The following is a 16650-nucleotide window of genomic DNA, read 5'->3' as shown; positions in this document are numbered from 1 at the left end:
ACCTGTAGAACTATTTCCTGAGCTTGAGGGAAGTTTGATTGGTGGAGGTCGATGTTTTACTCCCTTCCCTAGTACAGAAGACTGAACTGACACAGTTTCAGGCTGCTACGAGAATGTGACATTAAGGATACTTGTTAAGATTGAGGTCAAATCAGGAATTCATAAAATTCATAAATACCACTACAACTTCTAGATCAAAGCACACAATTTAAAACTTTGCAAAGTACTTGTAGTCACATATATATGACAAAGAACATATTTCTAAGTGATAGGTTGAGAAGAAAAGGTGTTTGAGGGAGAAAGGTAGAGAAGTAAGTTGAAGGTGATGCTACCACATTCTGCCACACCTTTAAAAAAAAAAAAAACCATCATAAATTGAAGTTAGGAGATAAATGTCTTTAAAGGTAAAAGTAAAACCAAATAATCCCAATAACTATATATATATAAAAAAGTCTTTAACATCATGAATTTTCTTGAGAAACAATCTGGCACAAAATCAGTTTGGAAGAGGGGCCTGGTGGTGGCACACCTGGTCAAGTGCACACATTATAGTGAGCAAGGACGGGGGGGTTGAGCCCTCACCCCCCACTTGCAGAGGGAAAGCTTTGCAAATGGTGAAGCAGGGCTGTAGGTGTCTGTTTGTCTCTTTTCCTCTCTATAGCCCCCCCCTTCCCTTTCGATTTCTGTCTTTCTCTATCCAATAAATATAGATAATAAAAATTTTAAAAAGAAGTTGGGCAGTGAGTTAAGCGCACATGGCGCGAAGCTCAAGGACCAGCAGAAGGATCCCGGTTCAAGCCCCCAGCTCCCCACCTGCAGGGGAGTTGCTTCACAAGTGGTGAAGCAGGTCTGCAGGTGTCTATATTTCTCTCCCTGCTCTATCTTCCCCTCCTCTCTCCATTTCTTTCTGTCCTATCCAACAACGATGACATCAACAACAGCAATAATAACTACAACAATAAAAAAGGGCAACAAAAGGGAAAATAAATAAATAAACATAAAAAAATCAGTTTGGAATAATAAAGAAACCAAGCATACTTCTGTTTCTTTCCCTGGAGAAAGCTGATTCAAGCTGGTTGAACCACTGGAGCTGTGTGACATCTTGACTGGACATTTTGCTTCATTCTGAACCAATTCTTGGTACTGATTAACCACTCTGAAATAAAAGGTAAGGAATGACACAGGTTAAGCATTAAATACAGATTATAAATATAACATATATTGTGCTTTGGGAGGTGACATAGTAGATAAAGTGTTAGACCCTCAAGCATGAGCTTTAATTCCTAGACTCACATGTGCCAGGAGTAGTGGTCTAGTTCTCTCACTGACAAATAAATAAACCTTTAACCAAAATAAATAAATACACAGCTCAGGAGGTCATGAAATGGATTAAGCATTGGATTCTTGAGCATGAGACTCTGAGCCTGTTGCCCAACACTACACGTGTCAGAGTGACGATGTGTGGTTCTCTCCCTTTCTCATTAATAGATCTTTAAAAATGGACAAATAAAGGAAAAAATATAATTTTAATGAAGAATAGTTCTATCTAAGAAATAAAATTAAATTTGGACATGTTTTTAAGAGTACATTTGAAAAATCTTTCCAACATTTTGAAAGAAATACTTTCAGTACTTTGTTTTCAGTGTGTGGGGACCCTAGTCACCTGCCCCGCTGAACAGGTCCTTAAGACACTTTGCTCCCCCCCCCCCAGTACTTTACTTGTAAAATAAAAATTACAGTTATTTAATCAATGTCATTATAAGCTTTAATTTTTTTTCTAGGCCATTAGTATTATTGCTGGGGATCAGTGTCTGCAGGACTCCACTGTTTTTTTTTTTTTTTAATATTTTATTTTTTAATTAATGAGAAAGGAGAGAAAGAATCAGACATCACTCTGACACATGTGCTGCCAAGGATTGAACTCGGGACCTCATGCTTGAGAGTCCAATGCTTTATCCACTGCACCATCTCCTGACCACACGGCTCCATTGTTTTCAATGGTGTTTGTTTTTAATTTTATTTCTTTGATTAAGGGTGAGAGGCAGAGAGGGAGAGAGCAGCAGCACTGTTCCACTGCTTGTGAAGCTTCCCCCCTGCAGGCAGGGAGCCAGGGATTGAACCTGGGTCCTAGCACATGGTAACATGAGTATTCTATTGGGTCAACAACTACCACCACTCACTTCCATTCTAATTAAAACATCAGTTGAAATCAAATTTCTTAGCTTAAATATGTCTACTTTTACTATTTAAAATACAACTAAGTATTAAGTGTTATTCTTTTGCTATGTTACCAACTCTAAAGTAATTCTACTAGCACCTAGTGCATTACCACCTAGTTTGCTAACATTTTCTCGTCTTTCACATTCATCCTGATTAATAAAGATGCGAATAGTTTTTACCTCTCAGCATCAGTCTTCGATCCAATGATGAACCTAAAATGTTTTAAAAAAAGAGTATTAGACAAGAGTTGTCTTAAGGATTCCAGGGATCACTTTCAAAGGCATTCCTATTTGTGACAAAAATTTTATAAACTGAGTCGAAAACAAACTAAGGTATTATAAGGCATTTTAAATGACATGTATGCTTATGAAGAAATGATCAATTATTGCATGCAAGAATCCTGTGAATGATTTGGCTGACTTATTTTAAGGGAAATTTATTTTGGCATAAAACAGTGATCACAACAAATCTGCACTGGGAGTTGAACTTAAACCCTTGCAAATCCTACAGCAAAATTCACTAATTTAAGCAAGGCTTCTGACCCTCCTTTTACTTTATTCTTTGATTTGGGAAGTCACTGTGTACTAGCAAAATCTTAGAAAATATTTCAGAGCCAAGAGGTGGTGGACCTGGTTGAGTGCACTTGTTAAAATGTGAAAGGACCTGGGTTTAAGCCTCTGGTCCCCACTTGCAGGGGAGAAGCTTCATAAACAGTGACGCAGTGTTGCAGGTGTCTGTCTTTCTCCCTCTTTATCACCCTCTCCCCTCTCAATTTTTCTCAGTGTTTATCAAAAGAAAAAATAAATTAAAAAATTTAAAAATGTCTGATACATGAAAGAGTTTATAACCAATTCAAATAAACTATACTGATTTTTTAAAAATGAATTAGATATTTATGATTTCTTAGTAGACTGAAATAGTGAGTTTGTTTATTTTTTAATTACCAATTTGAATGATCATCTGTGGAGGAGCTGAAATATAAAATGTGAAAAAAAGAAAAAAAAAAAGAAAAAATTTTGGTTAATGCACCTCAAAGCTTAACTTCACAGTCATTCAATGGAGCAATTTGATTTACTGACTTGATGAATATAAAAGAGTGTATGGAAGATAACAAACTATGGAACCTTACTCTCTGATGCAAGTCCAATTTTTTTCTTGTAAAACAAACCTAACTTTCTGAACAATTTTCTTAAAAATGAGACAACAGGGAGTCAGATGGTAGTACAGCAGGTTAAGTGTACATGGCGCCAAGCGCAAGGACCAGCATAAGGATCCTGGTTCGAGCCCCCGGCTCCCCACCTGCAGGGGCATTGCTTTACAGGTGGTGAAGCAGGTCTGCAGGTGTCTTTATCTTTCTCTCCCCGTCTTCCCCATCTCTCTCCATTTCTCTATGTCCTATCTAATGACATCAGTAACAACAACAATAATAACTACAACAATAAAAAACAACAAGGGCAACAAAAGGGAAAATAAATAAGTATAAAAAAAAATTAGGGAGTCGGGTGGTAGTGCAGTGGGTTAAGCACACTGTGGCGCAAAGTGCAAGGACCGGTGTAAGGATCCTGGTTTGAACCCCCGGCTTTCCACCAGCAGGGGAGTCGCTTCACAGGCAGTGAAGCAGGTCTGCAGGTGTCTATCTCTCTCTCTCCCTCTCTTCTCCATCCTATCCAACAACAACAATATCAATAACAACAACAATAATAACTACAACAATGGCATTCAAGAAAACTTAATAAACTATTTAAACTTATGGGGGAAAAAAAGAATCTAGGAGACCTTATCTGCTTCTATTTCCTCCCACTTGTATTAACTTAAGTACCAGTGAAATTATTTTTTCTATATCTTTTTTGCTTGAAAGATCTGACTGTATGTATGCATCTGTATGTGCTCACATAACCCCGTAGCCAGTGATTTATTAAGCACTTAGTTTGTGTCTTTTCATGCAAAGCTGAAATAAAATGCATCTATAGTAAACTTGTTCACATTCAAACAATTATCAAGAAAAATGCATCACGCTCAGAGGTAAAAATCAACTGGCAACAATTCCAGGATATCAAAGGTTTATATCACACATATTATTACTTCAAGCAAGTATGAAATTAAACATACTATAGAATGCTTTTAAAAGAAATACTACATTAATAGTTTTTTTCGATAAAACGTAGCCATAATATATTTACTTAAGTCCACTACCAAAGCTAATGGGAACATTTAACTAAAAAAAAAAAAGAATTCCAGAATAGAATTACTGATTAATGCTTCATCAGCAGTTGCCAAATAAATTCTGATGTCTGACTTTGTTAATTACATCTAATGGAACTCACTGGGATGGAGACAGCTGGCCATCACTTTCTTCATCTTCTTTACATGGCTGTATTTTACCATAGTAAAGTGGATCACCAAGTGACTGAAAAATGGTCAGTTTTGTTTTTTGATACTGACTGCCAGCTTCACATTCAAACACATAGTCATCTTTCACATCCTAAAAAATAGAGGTATTCCAGATAAATATCCCAAACATGATCAAATCAGAATTTAAAAAAAACTAGGAGCAAAAGGGACAGTAGCTTAAATCTGGCAAGAGGAAAACACAAAGCATTTAAAGCTATTGACCGGGGTAGACTGATTCGGGATAAAAACTAGGATTTGGGGAAAAGATGAAACTGTAGCTCTTTAACAATAGTCTTATAAATCAACATTTCCTCAATAAAGTGATTTGGTTGAAAAATAAACAGAAAAGGGGACTGGCAATGGCACACCCAGTTGAGTGCACACAATACCATGTGGAAGGACCTGGATTCAAGCTGGTGGGTGGGGGTGAGGAAGCTTCACAAATGGCAGGTAAAGCAGTGCTACAGGTGTCTCTTTATCCCTATCTCTTCTCCCCCACTCAATTTTTTTTTCTGACGTATCCAATAAATCAACAGACATTAAAAAAGAAACAAATGAATACTTCTGGGAATGAGAGTTCCAGTGAAACATAGCATTCTCATGTGGCATTTAGTTAACTAAGCCTCACTGAAATGTGGCAGAATTTCACATACTGAATATGTGAACACAAATACTAAATGCTCAAAGGCTAAAATTGTCAGGGGCAAGCCTTTTCCTGTCACTATTTCTTTAAATATCTTATATACAGAACATCTTTCATTTCACCCTAAATTCACATAATTATATTTACTACTGAGCAACTTGTAACATGTGGCTGAGGAGATATTCAGTAGGTAGAGTGCATTCCTTACATATGAGGTTGAAATCAACCTTTCAAAAAAAAAAATCAGGGAAATGTACACTGAAAATTTCTTTTAGAATAATTTACCATTTATTTAAAACAAACTAAATTAGAACAACCAGGACATGGCCAAAACAAAATCTGAAATGCAATTATGCCTTAAAATTGTCCTATAAGGGGAGTTGGGTGGTAGGGCAGCGTGTTAAGCGCATGTGGCGCAAAGCATAAGGACCAGCATAAGGATCCCAGTTCGAGCCCCGGCTCCCCATCTGCAGGGGAGTCACTTCGCAAGTGGTGAAGCAGGTCTGCAGGTGTCTATTTTTCTCTCCTCCTTGCACCATTTCTCTCTGTCCTATCTAACAACGACAACATCAATAACAACTACAGCAATTAAACAAGGGCAACAAAACGGAATAAATACATAAAAAAACAAATAAAAACGGTTCTATAAGAAACATATTTTATGAAAATAAAAATTGTTCCTTCTTTTAATTCATTAAAAAGTCCTTTAAAAAAAAAAAATCCCAAACTATATCCAATTGCACTTTCCTTTAGTAAATTCAGATCCCAGATCAGAAACAGACACTGCAATGATTACCTGAGCAGGCCAGACTGTTGGTTGTGAGTCATCAGATTTGATAGATTTTTCTACTTTGGCATATTTCTCCACCTAAACCATCAAGAGATATCAGATATAGTCAGATCAAAAGCAAAGAGAAAAATCCATATAATAATTTTTTTTCAATACCAGACACTGTTCAACCCTGACTTACAGTGATTTTTGAGGATTGAAGATGGGACCTTGAAACTATAGGCATGAGTCTTATTGCATAACCATCATGGTATCTTTCCCCTCCATAAAATACTTCTTAACAGGAAATTTTTACATTACTGGTATCACCAATTACTTATGCTTAAGTGGTTTAGAACTATCCTGGTACATTCAATTAAACCAAATTGGTTTAATTTCATTTAAAAAACATTTTATTTTAATGAGAGATGCACAAAGTGGGAGACCAGAGCAGAGTGCTGCTAAGGTGGTGCTGGTGACTGAACCTAAGACCTCAGAGTGTCAAGCATGAGAATCTTTTTGCATAACCATTACACTATCTCCCCAGCCTCCAACTGGATTTAAAAATTTAGAATCTCTTTTGCATTTAACAAATACAATAAACTCCGTGATGTTTTTTCGGAAGTCACTTCTTTTTATTCTATGAGTTAATATCACCTTTGTCCTTTCAGAAAATTAAAATGCCAGAGATAACCAGAACTAAGAACTTTTCTTTTAACTCAGCTTTAAAAAAAAAAAAAAAAAAATCCGGGGGTCGGGCGGTGGCGCAGTGGGTTAAGCGCATGTGGCGCAAAGCGCAGGGACCGGTGTAAGGATCCCGGTTCGAGCCCCGGCTCCCCACCTGCAGGGGAGTCGCTTCACAGGCGGTGAAGCAGGTCTGCAGGTGTCTATCTTTCTCTCCCCTTCTCTGTCTTCCCCTCCTCTCTCCATTTCTCTGTCCTATCCAACAACGAATTGCGTCAACAAGGGCAATAATAATAGCCACAACGAAGCTACAACAAGGGCAACAAAAGGGGGAAAAAATGGCCTCCAGGAGCAGTGGATTCATGGTGCAGGCACCGAGCCCAGCAATAACCCTGGAGGAGGGAAAAAAAAAAAAAAAAAAAAAAATCCTTTTTTTTTTTTATTGCCACCAGGGTTATGATGAATCCACTAGTCCTGGTAGCCATTTCCCATTCCACCTCCTTTATTTTTTTTCTTTCTCTTTTTTGACAGGACAGAAAGTGAGGGGAGAAATATGGAGAGACAGAGAGACACCAACTGTACTTCTTCACAGCTTGTGATGCTTTCCTCCTATGGGAAGGGGTGGTGCAGGGGCTTGAACCTTGGTCCCTGCATATAGTAACTTGTGCACTCAGCCAGGAACCATGACCAGGTCCCCTTAACTAAGCTTTTAATGGAACAGGGGTTTTCATGGAGAAATTATTTATTTACATATTTTTTATTGCTACTCTCATTTTTTAAACATTTTTATTATTTATTTATAAAGTGGAAATATTTACAAGACCATAGGATAAGAGGGGTACATTTCTACACAATTCTCATGGGGAAGTTATATTAAAGCAGATAACATTTTTTGTGAACCTTTCCCACTTTTTAGTCAAATTTGGGTTATATAATACATGTATCTGCTACTAATTTATGTAAACCTACCTCACTTTAAGCATAACTAAGACTAGTGGCCTGGAAGGTGGTGCAGTGGACAAAGTATTGTGACACTCAAGTATGAGGTCCTGAGTTAAAATCCCTAGTATCTTACCTACCAGAATGATGCTCTGGTCCTTTCTCCTTACTCTTAAATAAAAAAAGGGGTGGAAGATGAATAATTAAGACTCATCTGGGCAAGTGATAAATTTAGATTCTCTGAAGAATTGACTTAATATAGTGGATTTGAAATCTATGTTTAGCAGGTAGATCATTCTTCCGACTGAGTCAGACTTTAAAAGTTTGTATTATCAGAAAAGGTAACAGCAGCAAATGCTGGAGAGGGTGTGGGGTCAAAGGAACCCTCCTGCACTGCTGGTGGGAATGTAAATTGGTCCAACCTCTGTGGAGAACAGCTGGAGAACTCTCAGAAGGCTAGAAATGGACCTACCCTATGACCCTGCAATTCCTCTCCTGGGGATATATCCTAAGGAACTCAACACATCCATCCAAAAAGATCTGTGTACACATATGTTCTTGGCAGCACAATTTGTAATAGCCAAAACCTGGAAGCAACCCAGGTGTCCAACAACAGATGAGTGGCTGAGCAAGTTGTGGTCTACATACACAATGGAATACTACTCTGCTGTAAAAGATGGTGACTTCACCGTTTTCAGCCGATCTTGGATGGACCTTGAAAAAATCATGTTGAGTGAAATAAGTCAGAAACAGAAGGATGAATATGGGATGATCTCACTCTCAGGCAGAAGTTGAAAAACAAGATTAGAAAAGAAAACACAAGTCGAACCTGAAATGGAATTGGCGTATTGCACCCAAGTAAGACTCTGGGGTGGGTGGGTGGGTGGGGAGAATACAGGTCCATGAAGGATGATAAATGACATAGTGGGGGTTGTATTGTTAAATGGGAAACTGGGGAATGTTATGCATGTACAAACTATTGTATTTACTGTTGAATGTAAAACATTAAAAAATAAAAAATAAATTAAAAAAAAGTTTGTATTAGGCCCTTACTACATAGAAAGGACTATGTAACCTAGGATGTTCTTAGACCCTAAACTAAACTGGTTGAAGTAGAATATGTAACGTAATGACTTAAATGATTTTTGTGTAAAACTTAGGGAGCAGTTTTAGATATTTAGCTTGCCTTCAGAGTTAAATCCGATCTGCTGGTATTTGCTTTAAATAACTCTTTTAAAGCTATGTCTCTCTAGGAGTACGTGTTACCTAAAGGTATTGTGATTTATTCCCAGAGTGATGCTCTGGTGATCATTTGAGATCTTTCACTTGCTCACTCACTATCTCTCTCTTTAAATAAGACCTTCCATCAGAAGATTTCTGTGTTTTGATAACTTATAGTTCATCTGTATCATAGATAAAAACAACAGCAAAAAACCCCAAGACCCCTACTTTAAGTCATTGCTCCATTATTATTGATTTTTAAAATTAACCACAAGATAAAGCACAATTGGGAAATCATGATGAAATATGAAAATAACCCATGGCACCTAATGCATATTTCGTAATATTTACCATCTTTTCCTATATTGTGAAATTCTTTGGTTACATTAAGAGTTTACGTTCTTGCTAGTTAATTTGAAAGTATTTAGGTTTTAAAAATGAGTAGTTGGGGCCCAAGAGATAGTTTAGCAGAGGACTTTCATAGATGCCCCAGAGATCCAAAGATTCAATCTACAGCACCATCATATGCCAGAACTAAGTGGTGCTCTGGTTTGTCTCTCTCATTAGCTCCACAAATCAACATTACCATCACCTTTAAAATGAGCAGGTGACTGAAAAATCATTATTTTGTGAAATCATTATGATTTTTTTTTTTTACTTCCTCAAAGCACAAGCTACTACTAGGTTAAACTTAGGAACCTTATATGAAAACAAGTTCAGTTAATGAGCTGACTTACATCTACTTCGGAGGGTACAGCCAAAGTGCAGGGACTCCGTTTCCACATATCTACACACTGAAAATTTAATAAAAAGTATTAACAAATTGAAAACTCAAAACAGAGCATGAATTTTTTTTTTTTTGCCTCCAGGGTTATTGCTGGAGCTGAAAACCATAAAGAAGATTGTCCTTAGGCTTGAATGTGTTGAACCCAACTGCAGGTCCAAGAGGATGCTGGCCATTAAGATATGCAAGCATTTTGAACTGGGAGAAGATAAGAAGAGAAAGGGCCAAGTGATCCAGTTCTGAGCTTTGGAACTCTAGTTTTGAGATGAAAATGTTTCAAGAGGAAAATTATCTGTGAAAATAAAGATATACATGCATATAAAAAAATATATATATATATACTTACGTTTCCTGCTTTAGAAATTTTGAGGTCATAATGTTGACCTGCTTTCCTTTCCTTTCTTTTTTGTAAGAAGTCAAGTAATTTTAGCTGAGGAGGAGGTGGGCAATTAGAGAGATCCTGTTGTCGATTCAGAGAGGACCTGGAATACCTCTTGAAACACCTGAAAAATTAGGGAAAAAAATTAGAAATATCTACACATTACCACCAAGCAATGTCCTAAATACTGGTAAAATAAAAACTAGTAAGATAAAACTCCTTCTATAGAAGAACTGAAAGTCCACAGGGAGAGACATTCATAAGTAAACAGGTTAGATTTTTTGAATAGAAATAAGCAGTAAGGGAGTTAGGCGGCAGCGCAGTGGGTTAAGCATATGTGGCACGAAGTACAAGGACCAGCGTAAGGATCCCAGTTCAAGCCCCTGGCTTCCCACCTGGCCCCTCTGTCTTCCCCTCCTCTATTTCTGTCATATTCAACAATGACAACATCAATAACAACAACAACAATAACTATAATAAAACAAGGGCAAAAGGGAATAAATATATAAATACATATTTTAATTTTTTTCTTTTTTATTTAAGAAACAATTAATTAACAAAACCATAGGGTAGGAGAGGTACAATTCCCACCACCCAATCTCCGTATCCCACCCCCTCCCCTGATAGCTTTCCCATTCTCTATCCCTCTGGAAGCATGGACCCAGGGTCATTGTGGGCTGCAGAAGGTAGAAGGTCTGATTCTGTAATTGCTTCCCTGCTGAACATGGGCGTTGACTGGTCGGTAAATTTTTTTAATAAGCAGTAAGAGAAAATCAGGTTATTTTGACAAATAATATATGGAAACACTAGGTAACAGAAAAATTCACAAAAAAATGTTTTGCGGGCTAGGGCTAAGGCTGGAATGATAAGGGATCATCTATGTAAAGATTAGGAAATGAATATTTGAAGCAGGAAAGAACTTAAGAAGACAGAGACAGAAGACAGACAACCCCACAAATGTGTCCTAGAGTTCCGCTTCCCCAGAGCCCCACCCTGTTAGGGAAAGAGAGAGGCAGGCTGGGAGTATGGATCAAGCTGTCAACGCCCATGTTCAGCGGGGAAGCAATTACAGAAGCCAGACCTCCTACCTTCTGCATCCCACAATGACCTTGGGTCCATCCTCTCTGAGGGTTAAAGAATAGGAAAGCTATCAGGGGAGGGGATGGGATACAGAGATCTGGTGGTGGGAATTGTGTGGAGTTGTATCCCTCTTATCCTATGGTTTTGTCAATGCTCCTTTTTATAAATAAAAAAAATAATAAATTAAAAAAAAAAGACAGAGATACAAATTTTACTCATTTTCAAAATAGAAACACAGCACCATAGTCTACACAATAGAGGAGATGGGGAGCAAGGTAAGGATTTTGTATACATTTTCAGATCTGATATGAAGAATGTCACACACTTTTAAGACAAATTATACAAGTGGTGCCATGATCTGCTTTGAGGTTTTTAAAAGACTGCTGGTGGTGCACAGACCTAGAGGTAAAAATGGAGGCAGAAAAACAAGTTAGGTAGCAGTTACTCTCAGAAATCAAGGAGATGAGGTTCTGGCAGTGAGCATGAACATATGTAGATGGACACATACATCTTATAAAACTGCTGAAAAGACTCTATGGACTTATTTCACTATTTCCAAAAACATTTTCCTCAAGTAAATCAGAGAATTTAGAAATTATTCGTTTTTTGAGTCCTTTTTTTTTTTTTAAAAGAAAACATTTTATTTATTTTAATGAGAAAGATAAAGAGAAAAAAGATAGATTAGACAGAACACTGCTCAGCTCTGGCTTAATAGTGATAATAGGGATTAAACTTAGGTTCTCAGTGCCTCAAACATGAAAACTTTTTGCATAACCATCATGATACCTTCCTAGTCCTTTTTTGGATACTTTCACACATTATAAAGATCCAAGTGGGTAACTCAAAGCCATTATGAATGCTTAATGATGAATCCACTATGACTGCAGGCCAATTAATAAGCATTCTTTCATTAAGTAGAGACAAGTGATGATCTTATATAATGGCATTTAGTTATAAATTGCCATCTAAAACTTATTTCTCCAAATCTGAAAAACAAATTTTGAATTGTTTATCTTTTATTTATTTTGTATACAGACAGAAAATGAAGGGGGTAAGAGGTGGGTTGGAGGGCAAAAAGAGAGCTAAAGCATTGTGCACCAGTCTTGAAGCTTACCCCATTGCAGGTGGGGAGCAGTGGGTTGAACCTGGGTTCCTGTGCACTGAGACACGTGCGCTCTAACAGGTGTATCACTGTCTGGCTCCATGAATTCTTTCTTTCTTTTTTTCTGTATATTTATTTATCATTATTTTGATAGGTCACATAGAAATTGAGAAGGGAAGGGGAGATAAGAGAGACAGAGACACCTGTAGCTATCTATGCGTCACCATTTGTGAAGCTTCCCCCATGCAGGTGGGGATTAGGGGCTCAAACCTGGGTCTTTTCGCATGGTAACAGGTGTGCTCAACCAGATGCACCGCTACCTGGCCCCTATGAATTGTTTCTTTAAAGGTAATGCTAACAAACTGGTTACTGGTTCCCCCCCAAAAAATTATTTTATTATTTTTAAATTTTATAAAAAATATTTTATTCCCTTTTGTTGCCCTTGTTTTATTGTTGTAGTTATTATTGTTGCTGTTATTGACACTGTTGTTAGACAGGACAGAGAAATGGAGAGAGGAGGGGAAGACAGAGAGGGGAGAGAGAAAGTTAGACACCTGCAGACCTGCTTCACCGCCTTTGAAGTGACTCCCCTGCAGGTAGAGAGCCGGGCACTCGAACCGGGATCTTTACACTGGTCCTTACGCTTTGCGCCACCTGCGCTTAACCTGCCGCACTACCACCTGACTCCCCAGGTCACTGGTTTTTAAAAGTTAGAAGACTTCTTTCTTTTGTACTTATGTCTTCTCAGCTCTCACCCTTTTTGACAGTCTTACAGTTTACTCTTTTTTTTTTTTTTGTCTCCAGGGTTATCGCTGGGGCTCTGTGCCTGCACCACGAATCCACTGCTCCTACAGGCCATTTTTTTCCATTTTGCTGCCCCTGTTGTTATTGCTGTTGTTGGATAAGACAGAGAAGGAGAGAAAGACACCTGCAGACCTGCTTCAGCACTTGTGAAGAGACCCCCCTGCAGGTGGGGCACTGGGTGCTGAAACTGGGATCCTTATGCCAGTCCTTGCATTTCACTCTATGTGTGCTTAACCCACTGCACTAACGCCCAGTCCTCCAGAGTTTATTCTTTTTTATTTTTTTAAGATTTATTTATTCCCTTTTGTTGCCCTTGTTGCTTTATTATTGTAGTTATTATCATTGTTGATATTGTTGTCGACATTGTTGGATAGGACAGAGAGAAATGGAGAGAAGACAGAGAAGGGGAAAGATAAGACACCTGCAGACCTGCTTCACCACCTGTGAAGAGACTCTCCTGCAGGTGGGGAGCCGGGGGCTCGAACCAGGATCCTTATGCTGGTGCTTGTGCTTCGCGTGGCGTGCGCTTAACCCGCTGGCTGCACTACCACCCGACTCTCGAGTTTATTCTTTAAAAAAATGTAGCACATGCTTTAATACAAAGCAAAGGACACCTTAACACACACACCAATTGTTAAATTTAAATCCTATGTATAGGAACAAAGAGCACTTTTATTCACCAAAGTCGACTATACCTTTTCATTGGTCGTGTATTCATCTTTTGCTTGTTATAAAGCAGTCTGTTCACAGTGCAAGTTACTGCTATAGAAGGATCAAGACATAGTGGCTCAGCTGTGGCTAGGATTAATTGGCTCTCAAGCAAAAGTTTGTCTTCCTGAAACATGTAAGAGCATATGTCAATATTAGACATGAGATCTTCAAGTTTTATGTATCAAACTAGAAATATTACTTTAAACTCTGCTAAGGACTACAGTAAAATACAATACTTCAGATGGTAACTTTAGAGACCTGACAGCATGAAACTACTAGTGGAAAAGCTAATCATTTGTACAGTGTACAAACTGGTCAAATTGTAAGATTGCTTGTCAATTGAATTAAAAAAAAATTCAACTGGGCACCAACTGTGGGTTAGATTATTCTATGGTTGGGGATAAAATGTTGAGCAAAATGGATAAAATACTCTGGCCCCATAGAGACTGAAAGATCTTGATGGATGATAATGCACTTATGAAGAGGCCACTGTTTTCTACGCTCACGAAGAAACCCCAAAACTTACTTATGAATAAAATTATGAGCAGAAAATATGTGTTCATTAAACTGATGGCAAGTACTATTATCATATATACTTGTTTAGGATAAAAACAACCACCACCACAAAACTAACCTGGGTCCATTTATGGTTATCACTTGTTATTGAATGCACATCACAGATTAAAGTCTAGAAGAAATAAAATTAGAAAAACACACGAATGTACAGGTATACAGATATAAGAAGACATTTAATAAAATTGCAAGGAAAATCACTCCTAAAGTAATACTTAAACTTTCCTTACCTGCATTGTTGGACGTAAAAGGATGTGTCTACTTTGGTAACCAGGAGATTTCATATTACTAGACTGCCTGTAGTCACGTATTTCTGCTATGACACATCCACAATGAAAAATATTAACCTGTTGAGTGAAAATATTTAAGTAAATGTAATTTTTCAAAAGCTCACATAAGTGAGCTTCTAATGAATGTTTCAGATGCTTTATATTGTAATGTAATATTTCTAGTCACTCACATACCTTTAGATGGACTTCCTTGGAAGATTTACCAATATGTGAGCTTCACATAAAGAACTGACTAGGTTTATAACAATGAGTCACCACACTGGTGAAACTGGCAACAAGGACAATTTTAATTTGTTTAAAGGTGGACTTTTTGGCATTTTATAGACTCACAGTAGTATTATTAAATTTTGTTGCAGTCAAGTATAGAAGAAACAGCATAATGATTATGCAAACAGACTCTCCAGATGTCAGGCTCAGGAAAAAACTAGTCATGGGCCCTTTGGAATATAACTAAATAGGCCTTCTAGCTACCTCCAAAAAGGAAACCCCCCAAATCTTCATCTGCAATATTCCAGCCTTTAGCTTCATGGTTAGCCAACAATTTGTTTGGCTTTATATGTTAACTATTTTTTTAGCTATCAGGTTCCAGATGCTACCATGATGCCAACCAGACTTCCCTGGGCAGACGACCCCACCAATGTGTCCTGGAGCTCCACTTCCCCAGAGCTTACACCACTGAGGAAAGAGAGAGACAGGCTCGGAGTATGGATGGAACTGCCAATGCCCATGTTCAGTGGGGAAGCAATTACAGAAGCCAGACCTTGCACCTTCTGCACCCCAGAATGATCCTGGGTCCATGCTCCCAGAGGAACAAAGAATAGGAAAGCTATCAGGGCAGGGGATGGGATATGGAGTTCTGGTGGTGGGAATTATGGAGTTGTACCCCTCTTATCCTATGGTTTTCTAGTGTTTCCTTTTTATAAATAAAAACTGGGGGGGGGGAGGGAGGGAGAGAGAGAGAGCGAGAGAGAGAGAGAGAGCGAGCGAGCATGATTATGCAAACAGACTCTCTTGTCTGAGGCTCTAAGGTCCCAGGTTCAATCCCCTGCACTACCAGAGCTGGAGCTGAGCAGTGCTATGGTGAAAACAAAGGAACAAAAACTGATGCAGTCATTCACTGACTTATTGTCATTTTTTGCTAACCTTGGCACTATTATAAATTGTTAATCCACTCTGCCTGAGTTTCAGCTATTGGAGACAACTCCTACAAAATTTGAAGTTGTAAAATTTACACTGCTAAAATTTTAAGAAGATAGTTTATATGAATTAGATTAAAAAAGGCAACTAATTATTCAAGCCCCCCAGCTCCCCACCTTCAGGGGGTGCGCTTCACAGGCGGTGAAGCAGGTCTGCAGGTGTCCGTCTTTCTCTGTTCCCCCTGTCTTCCCTATCTCTTTCTGTCCTCTCCAACAACGGCAGCAATAACAACAATAACAACAATAAACAACAAAGGTAACAATAGGGAAAAAAACTGAAAAAAATTGTTTAATTTATTTCAATGAGAGAGATGCAGAGAGAAAGATAAAGAGAGAGGGAATGACATGAGAGCACTGCTCAGCTCTGGCTTATGGTGGTGCTAGGGATTGAACCTTAGAGCTTGGAGCCTCAGGCATGAGAGTTTTTTGCATAACCATTATGCCATCTCACCAGCCCCAGAATACTTTTTTGTATAAGAATCTAAGAGTGGGAGTCAGGCAGTAGCTGCACATGGCGCAAAGCGCAAGGACGGGCATTAAGAATCCCGGTTTGAGCCCCCAGCTCCCCACCTGCAGAGGAGTCACTTCACAGATGGTGAAGCAGGTCTGCAGGTATCCATCTTTCTCTCCCCCTCTCTGTCTTCCCCTCCTCTCTCCATTTCTCTGTCCTATCCAACAACAACATCAACAACATTAATAACTACAATAACAATGGAAACAACAAGGGAGACAAAAAGGAAATAAATATTAAAAAAAAAATCTAGGAGTAAATTTTTTTTTCCATTTTAGTTTTATGAGCTTAATCTTGCTGTCTACAAAGAATTGATTTTTAAGATTCTAGAATGAAAGCAGAGTGTTCAGGAA

The 16650-nt window shown here is 38.2% G+C and overlaps 1 protein-coding gene across 13 annotated transcripts in view; it reads right to left on the bottom strand.

Moving 5' to 3' along the window:
- Nucleotides 1-16650, bottom strand: part of SUPT20H (SPT20 homolog, SAGA complex component) — a 46563-nt gene that overhangs the window by 14816 nt on the left and 15097 nt on the right. For all 13 annotated transcript variants that reach the window (XR_009550769.1, XR_009550771.1, XR_009550770.1 and 10 more), the window contains exons 8-17: nt 14531-14647; nt 14362-14415; nt 13712-13851; nt 9998-10154; nt 9605-9661; nt 6051-6122; nt 4545-4702; nt 2400-2432; nt 1039-1156; nt 3-105 (exon numbers count right to left, since the gene is read on the bottom strand). Coding sequence is in view for 10 of the 13 variants with exons in the window: in XM_016189735.2 (XP_016045221.2) it covers nt 3-105; nt 1039-1156; nt 2400-2432; nt 4545-4702; nt 6051-6122; nt 9605-9661; nt 9998-10154; nt 13712-13851; nt 14362-14415; nt 14531-14647 (1009 nt within the window). In the remaining 3 variants the exon portion in view is untranslated. The remainder of the gene's footprint in view (nt 1-2; nt 106-1038; nt 1157-2399; nt 2433-4544; nt 4703-6050; nt 6123-9604; nt 9662-9997; nt 10155-13711; nt 13852-14361; nt 14416-14530; nt 14648-16650) is intronic.

This window comes from Erinaceus europaeus, chromosome 7 (assembly GCF_950295315.1).
Source record: "Erinaceus europaeus chromosome 7, mEriEur2.1, whole genome shotgun sequence".
Lineage (NCBI taxonomy): Eukaryota > Metazoa > Chordata > Mammalia > Eulipotyphla > Erinaceidae > Erinaceus > Erinaceus europaeus.
This window is presented reverse-complemented; position numbering and strand designations above follow the sequence as displayed.